The sequence below is a fragment of the Dreissena polymorpha genome, chromosome 8 (genome assembly GCF_020536995.1).
Source record: "Dreissena polymorpha isolate Duluth1 chromosome 8, UMN_Dpol_1.0, whole genome shotgun sequence".
Lineage (NCBI taxonomy): Eukaryota > Metazoa > Mollusca > Bivalvia > Myida > Dreissenidae > Dreissena > Dreissena polymorpha.
The window spans coordinates 33,033,206-33,041,652 of record NC_068362.1 but is presented as its reverse complement, the minus strand read 5'-3'; the positions used below and the strand labels follow the sequence as shown (position 1 = coordinate 33,041,652).

General features: G+C 35.5%; 1 protein-coding gene across 1 annotated transcript; it reads right to left on the bottom strand.

The window, feature by feature from the left end:
* Window positions 1-5,659: 5,659 nt before the first annotated feature.
* On the bottom strand, window positions 5,660-8,278 carry LOC127842050 (uncharacterized protein KIAA1958-like). Its single transcript, XM_052371380.1, has 3 exons — window positions 7,087-8,278; window positions 6,624-6,796; window positions 5,660-6,467 (listed from the first exon to the last, which is right to left on the bottom strand). Exons 1-3 carry the CDS (start codon window positions 7,699-7,701, stop codon window positions 5,729-5,731), a joined length of 1,527 nt encoding a protein of 508 aa, XP_052227340.1. The 5' UTR covers window positions 7,702-8,278; the 3' UTR covers window positions 5,660-5,728.
* Between the last annotated feature and the right edge of the window lie 169 nt (window positions 8,279-8,447).

Below are 8,447 nucleotides of genomic sequence, written 5' to 3'. Positions count from 1 at the left end.
AGATTAAAATAAAAAGATTGTCACTTTGAACTATTACATGAGTTCATACAAACACTATTTTAATGAGATAAGAGACACAACTTTTTATATATTCATAGACACATGTTTAAAAGATGTGTAAAATTACAAAAGTTTACAAACAACAATAATTATCGTAATAACTCTATGGTTTCGGACACTCTAAGTTTTCAGACACCCCCTTTTTAAGCAAAAATTATTATTTTTCGTGACTCTTAATTTTCGGACACTCGACTTTTCGTCCATAATTAATGTCTCTAAGTTTTCGGACAGTATATTTTACAGCGCTATTTTACCAAATTTCGGTCCTGTTTTCGATATCTAATGACACTTCGATCATGGGGTTTTACAACCAGATTAACATCATAAAACATGGCAGGTGCATGCCTGAGGGCAACGGACCATTACATATGCGTTATTGGGTAAATAACCTTGTAAACCGGTATTAAACAATAGTTTCGCCCGATAGCATAAGCGTTATGACAATTACCAAGGGTAGTGCCAATAAACAGTTCCATTATCTACCGCAATAGTACTACCCCATCTCAGTAATATAACTGTGACAAATACTAAACGCTTCGAAGTGTGATGCACCCTTTTGCAAGTTTTACGAACAATGGAAGGTGTTAGACAACAAATATCGGAAATGAACAAACAAAGAATTCATAGTTTGATTGATTTTGTATTGCCTTAATTACAGGTTCATACTAGCGTGTATCGGTACATCACATGCTCATCTTTGAACTCTTTGGTCAAAGTACAAGCTTGTAGTAACTTTCGGTCACATAAATGAAGCATTTAAAATAATTTAAAATGCAGTGCAAACATATTGAACTGTAATTTATACTTTGCGGCATGGTATTTTACAAGCGCGTGCTTTTACCGGTAGTCGTTGATACAACTGACGCAATTTTCGGACACAATTGACGCTATTTTCGGACACTTCAATTTTCGACTCTAAGTTTTCGGACACCTGTATTTTGTGAATATTTTTCTTATCTAAGTTTTCGGAAACGAAAAGAAATAATTATTTTTACGTGTCCGAAAACATAGAGTAATTACGGTATATACATATAATATGATAGAACTAGTTATAATAAATGAATGTGAGACACATATATTTACAGATAAATACAGAAAACTAAACGAATAAAGAGACATTAACTACCGTCACGCTACCACTAGTAACCGTACAATCGAAATACTGAACTTACTATCTAAGTTATGACCCCACTGTTAATTATACTACAATCCCAGTGAATATTCCATGAACATAGTAAATAAACCACAATCCCGATGAATAACCCACTATCCCTGTAACATTCACACTTTCCCAGTAAATGCCTCTTTTCCCCAGTGAATATCCTACTATCCCAGTGAATATCTACATGTAGCTATCCCTGTGATGATTATCCCACTATCCCACTCTGTCCACAGCTCGTGAAGACCTATACTGACTCCGGCGACACAGTTGAGACCGAGGGAGGTCAGGTCAAGGTCAACGGACATCCGGTCAGCATCCTGCCCGACAAGCCGCTCCTCACTCCTGAGAAATGTAAGTAAAAGGTTAATTGATAATCGGTCTGGGAACATTGGGCTTGATGCATCTGCGTTGAGTGTCTCGTCCTATATTAGAATGTGCCCTCCGCACAGTCTAATTAGGGACGACGCTTTAAGCGTTTATGGTAATTTTTGTAAAAAGTAAGTCTCTTGTTAGCGACATTCCAGTTGAGGGGGAAAGTGTGGCCCCTTATCAGTGGAATGTGAGGACTGCACTGGTTTATCAGTGGAATGTGAGGACTGCACTGGTTTATCAGTGGAATGTGAGGACTGCACTGGTTTATCAGTGGAATGTGAGGACTGCACTGGTTTATCAGTGGAATGTGAGGACTGCACTGGTTTATCAGGAACGACGCTTTTCGCACATTCTTAAAGCCCGTTTTCTCAGGGCGTAGTTTTGACTGCCTATATACATCGTTACTTTTCTGGCATTTACCTATACCTGATGGCATTTCTGAATAAGAGAAATAGATGTGTACATGGGATACAAGCACAGTTGACCAAATTTAAAATCCTTTCAAAATCACATACCATATGGACCGTTATTATGTGGATGCAACTACCATTGTTGGATATTATGGGACAGAGTTGTTTGTGTTGTCGACTGGTATATGCGGGTTACATCGTGTTATCTAGAACCGCGTATTGTCTTTGACAAATTTAAGTGTTTATAATAATAACAAGATAAGTATTGATGCAAAGCATCAAAGGGCGTCGGGAATTTCAGTGTAAAAGGCACTCAATGAAAATACATGGAGCGGTATTTTTCTACTGTAAATATTAATATATCATTATTATTTTAAACAAAATAGAAAAAGATACTGGTATAACCATTATGTATGATTTTGTGTTATAACCCGCAAATAACCGTTATCTATGATGTTGTGTTATAACCCACAAATAACCATTGTCTATGATTTTGTGTTGTAACTCCCAAATATTTCATAGTTCATTTTATTTACATTGGTTTCATTTTTTTTACTGGCATCCATGTGCAGTTTTCATTAATGGAACAGAACTGTGTAGGTTTTTAAATCTGCTTCATCTTGTAAGCGTAATTTCATATTTTTCTCAACTTCAAGGGGAGATGATTTTGAAATTATTCTTACTTTGCTCATTTACGATAGGGGTTGAGTACTCATTGATATGAAAACACTGTAAATGTTTTAATGTGTTTACGAACCCCCCCCACCCTCTCACACATATATTTTATGGGCATAATAAAAACAAAAAATGGTTACAATAAAACAGCCTATTTATTTAAACTAAAATGTCTACATCAAAACAAAAAGTTAACATATAACACAAATAAAATAATTTGATTTTACTGGGGCTCGAACCTTGGGCCTCTCACATGTGATGCGAGCGTGTAATCACTACACTACGGAACCGCTTGAAAAATCACCTTCTAACTAAGATATTAATAAGTGACGGTAGTGTAACGGTTATCAATAAAGCAATAAACCGTGTAATCGCTGTCGACTTGTAAAATTGAAGAAAATACGCGTTAACCAAAACTCGAACAGCAAAAGTCTGCGCTATTGTTAGAAAAACCACAAAATAAATATATTTTGATTATGTTTTGTTTTTATACAAAACCAGAAAGTTTCACCTGTTCGCGTATTTGTCCAGTCCCTGTGATATTTTATTATTGCCCAGTCCCTGTGATCAGTTATTAATTAAAAGAATTAGCTTTGCATTATTGGCAATAAATGTTGTAGTAAATGTAATAGGCACAAGTGCAGTACTTATTTACACTTATTTACACAAAACATCACCACTATGCAAGATAATCTGACAACAAAAATATAGACATTGATCCGGAAAATAACTTCTCCTCCCATAAGCGAAAAAAAAAAGTATTACATACTAATCGCCGCACTTCAGTGCGACGCCAACAATTATAAGTATGTGAAGATATTGAATCTTTAAAAGAAATCAATCGAATGACAGATTTTTATTATTCGATGCTCGTGATTGAAAATCGAACAATTATAAAGTACGTTGCACGGGAAAAGCGTGGAGTGAGTTGAGTGTTTATCAAGTGTTAAACTGTCTTCATTAGATCTACTGAACTTATTTAAATCCTCTTTAAGCCTAGTGGACTCTCCCATCCTTCTAAATTGGATCAATTTATTTCCAAAATTAGGGATGTCTAGTATATTTATTTCTATATTTACTTAGAATATTTCTTACAGAAATTCCATCAAGCAAACAGCGCAGACCCTAATGAGACGCTGCATCATGCGGCGTCTCATCTGGGTCTACGCTGTTTGCCAAGGCCTTTTTTTCTAGACACTAGGCATAAATGGGTTAACCAACATAATAACCACTACGACTAAATTGAATAGGCTATCTATCAACGTTTACAATACGATGTATTCAAACAAGCAAAGTTTTACTCCGATGGATTCGGAAATTTATAATTTACATTTTTTAAATTAATTACAATGTTTAAATAGAGAATATAAATTAAACAACACAACATTGTAACGTAATATATGTATTTATTATATATAAAAAATCGTAACATAAGCGATCTGTTACTTTTGTACGCTGGGTACGTTTATTGCATATATATATATATACAAGTCGTGCCAGATCCTATATATACATATATATATATATATATATATATATATATATATATATATATATATATATATATATATATATATATAGGATCTGGCACGACTTGTCATATCATATCATATTTTATTAAACGAGCTGAGGAATTTTGTTAGTAAGGCGAGCTTACTAACGAATTTCCTGGACGAGTTGAATAAAATATGGTATGAAATGATAACGAGTGTCAGATCTTTTTTATCACATGCTTTTAAATGAGCCAATTAAATAAATATTTGCCCAAACATATAGAGAATACTAGGTCGGTGCCGAATAAAGCAAAGTTTATTTTGCGAGGCTTAGAAAATCTGAACCACGAGCCTTGGCGAGTGGTTCAGATTTTCGTGCCGAGCAAGATAAACTTTGCTTTATTCGGCACCGACCTAGTATTCGATTTATCCCATCAATTTTCTAAGTCGTAAATTATTTCTTTAAAAATAGAAAAGGAAAACTGAACTAGACGGAAAATCCCAAAGATATTTTAAGCAAACATTGTTTCATTATTTTAATCGTGTCGAGCCTAACACATTACAAAAAGATCAGTGCTAACCTGTTTTTCTGTTTAGCATACCTCAACGTCCCCAAATTTTAAGAAATAATGAAAAAAAAGACACTAAACAACTGCATCTTTAGCGTGAAACAACATGCATTGTGTCGTATGACGTGTTAATAATGACGTCACGAGTACGCGCACTTAATTTTTGTAAATAATGTTTATTTGCTTTTTGAGTGGCATTATGTGTTAAAAATATATTACATCTTGGTATCAATTTGTTTGTTTTGTTGAATCTGATTCGATTTTACTAAAAATGATAACTTTATAGTTAATTCCGAGTAATATGAACATTCTTCGCCGCGCGTGACAGCTATATTTCAACACTGCTGAAATAGAGGAAAATTTATTCCACAGTGGTTTATTTCGACAATGCACGTCTGATGATGGGATAAATAGAGAATAATAGGTTAGTGTTGATTATAGATCAGGTTTATCATGCGAGGCTTAGAAAACAAAAAGCACGAGCCTTGGCGAGTGCTTTTTCGTTTTCGTGCCGAGCATGATAAACCTGATCTATAATCAACACTAACCTATTATTCTATTTATCCCACTTTTTTATTCAGTAAACCTTTTTATTTTAACAAAATTAGTTTTCATGAGTGTTTGTCGTACTTTGATAATGACTGTAGTGTAACCAAGATCAGTGTATTACTCCGCGTTTCAAAAATAACCGCTGATCAAATTGTCATTTAAAAAAATCAGAATATCGTTCTGTAACAAAGAATCGTGCGTTACTAATAACAATTTTATTCATATTGAATTGTAAATCTAAAAGTTTTATAACATTAATATAACATTTAGTTGTTATATACAAGGAACTACATTTGTATACAACGTAGCCTAACACCACACACAATTCACTTTCGATGTTCAAACTATCAACTAGAACACGAGGTGCAAAACATTTGCTTCTTTGTTGTAATATGTGGTTATTTCGTGACGAAATAACAATAACAACTTGGATTTAATCTAATTATTCACATTAAAATTTTGAATGTGGAAAGTGGCACCAAAGAATTGTGAGGCAAAGTTGTTCGAACGAGAGAAAGACATTTGCTGGTGAAGTGACTGGGTGGGACGAAAATCAAGATCAACTTGTTGAACGGTAGACAGTGGTTGTGTAGGCTGCATTTCGACCATAGTTTCAGTGCATGAAGGTGAACAAGAGGAAGCTGTTTGTTTGTTACATTTACTGGACTGAGCAAGAATGTTGGAACACTTTTGCTGCTGTTCAACAGATATGGTGGAATAATTGGTTATGGACTGGACATTTTTGTGCCCTGTTATGGCCATGATTTCAGTGGGTGGAATGTTTGCATTTCGAAGTTTTTGGACCAGGAATTTGCGAACTGAGTGGTTGGTTATTCTCTTGTGCTCGGGAAAGCCGGCGTCTTTTGCCATGGCCTTCAGCATCTGACCCAGCTTGTTGACACCCAATTGTTGACGCAAGAACCACTGGGATGCAGTGTCAATTGTGCGTGTTGCCAGGTAGAAAGGGTGCTGATCTGAAGAAAAATCAGATGGACGCATATTCGAGTACAGCTTGTAAATTAACACGGGATTTCTTGGTCCAGAAGTGCCGAACATCTTGGGAGACACTTTTCTTATGTCAGCGATGTTCTCTCCTGTGCGCGTTTTCGTTTGCCGCTCGTTTAACTCGAGATACTCGACACCATTCGAGTCTACACGGAGGCGGACGTCTCCCCACCTAACAAAATACAAGAATCTTAATTTAATGTCAGATATGAACAATAATGAAATACAGCATTTAAGTTGAAGCGGATGTACTTAGTGAATGGGGTGAAAAAATAATGAGAAAAATTGATACATATTTTGTGTGTTTGTGTGTAAAAATGTTTCTTACCGCAAATTGTATTGCTCCGTTGTACCTCGCAAGCCAAAATGAAGGCAGTTGTTCAACCAGACTGTATTTAACAAGGCTTTCGGAGACTCCGTGCCAAGGATCCCCTTCTCCCAGAGCAGATCGATGTCGGTATCACTCAGAGGATGGGCCTCCCTAGGACGGTTTCCCATACCCTAAATTGGTGATTTATATTTATTATACTGTTTCATTTAACTTTTCGACTATATTTTTTAATTTAAATTTATTTTTTGAGTATTCTATCTTTCATAGGCTTACAGTATTACTTTTAATGTGACTTTTAGACTTTTATTTATTAACTGCAACTTTATGTCGACAGGGTATTAGTTTCGTACAGACTACACTTGGGATTTTTTCCCAATTTTGTCATAAATGATACGTTTTCTGTTGAATATGTTATTTTTGCCAAATTTCTTTTAGTTATAACCGTTCATCTCAATTTTACCTGTTTCTTAAGACTTTTTTTCTTTGCATTGTAGGTGTTCCTTGTGAGTGCAAATTGGACTCCAGTCCCTGTCATGACTGAACATCCATAGCGATGTCGTTTCAGGTACCTGTCAACACTAGCAATGATGCCACGGAGGGAGCTTGGTTCAAAATCTGTGCCATTTGACTTTTTAAGGGACAACAGGAAAGTGGCCAAATACTCATCAAGAAGAGTTGGTTCTATGTGGTGGATTTCTTTTGATTCAGCTTTTGACATAAGAAACCTTTTAAATTTGTTTATGTCAGACAAGGTCTTCGATACAGTCTTTTTATTTTCATACTGGACAATGAAATCACCAACATCAGTGAGGTTAAAATCTAAGAACTCTTTATTCTCATGCAGATCTAAAGTTGGGGGGAGGACATTGCTACTGGATGGTGCGCTACTACTGGGGCTGGTTTCATTCTCAATGGTCAATTCAATTTCATTTGTGAACAAAATAGATGGATCAAACCCATATTGTTCCTGGAACTGGCTTAGTGTTAATTCCACTTCAGTTGCTTGTTGCTCATGTTCATTATTTAATTCATCCCAAGTTAATGAGAAATTGACTTTGTCAAATTCGTCAGACATTTTGAGGGGTTTACGATTTCGCAGACGATTGTGTTCTATAGTCAAAGGGGAGCAACTCGAACTGACTTCTTCAAAGGGGAGCAACAACAACAGAACCTATTTGCAACATAGTGTTAAATTTACATAATACTAGAGGTTTTAATAAAAATGAATGACAAAAAACACGGTTTTTTGCTACTTTTATTTGTTTTAAGGTCATTAAGATTGACTAACATTTGAGATTGTTTTTATTATTGATGCACTTGGCAAATACAAGCGACGAGGTGCGTGGGAAAAAGTAGTCCCGGTTCGGCAGTTGATGACGTCATTTCGTGCCATTGATTATAGCCTTGCCGTTGATTATAGATGAAATTTAATCAACGGGGCTTTAATCAACCGATTTCGCTGTAAAAGTGGGATAAAATGATAAATCCCGAATGTTGTTTACATTTCGTGACGTCATTTGACGGTGCAGCGTCATTTCAGCAAACTAACAAAATGCGATTGGTCCATAAACGAAAACTAAGCCAATGAAAACGCTTTAAAATGTTGTATTACACATGTGTAATATATACGGAATATTACGCTAGTCAATTGTTCCAAGAGTTTGTATTCAGTCGAGTGGCTTGTGTAATGACGTCCGCCTCTCGTGTGATGCGAAATAACACAAGCAACGAGACTGAATACAAACTCTTGGAACAATTGACTAGCGTAATATTCCTTTTATTATATACATACTGTAACTAACGAAAACAGTTAACAATTGT

What these genes read in the sequence shown, in the direction of transcription:
- LOC127842050 (XM_052371380.1), bottom strand. Translation starts at nt 7,701, where the DNA reads ATGTCTGACGAATTTGACAAAGTCAATTTCTCATTAACTTGGGATGAA. An exon ending in AAAAAAGTCTTAAGAAACAG is followed by an intron (nt 6,797 to 7,086) that starts GTAAAATTGAGA and finishes TCACCAATTTAG; the next exon opens with GGTATGGGAAACCGTCCTAG. An exon ending in ACGGAGCAATACAATTTGCG is followed by an intron (nt 6,468 to 6,623) that starts GTAAGAAACATT and finishes GTATTTTGTTAG; the next exon opens with GTGGGGAGACGTCCGCCTCC.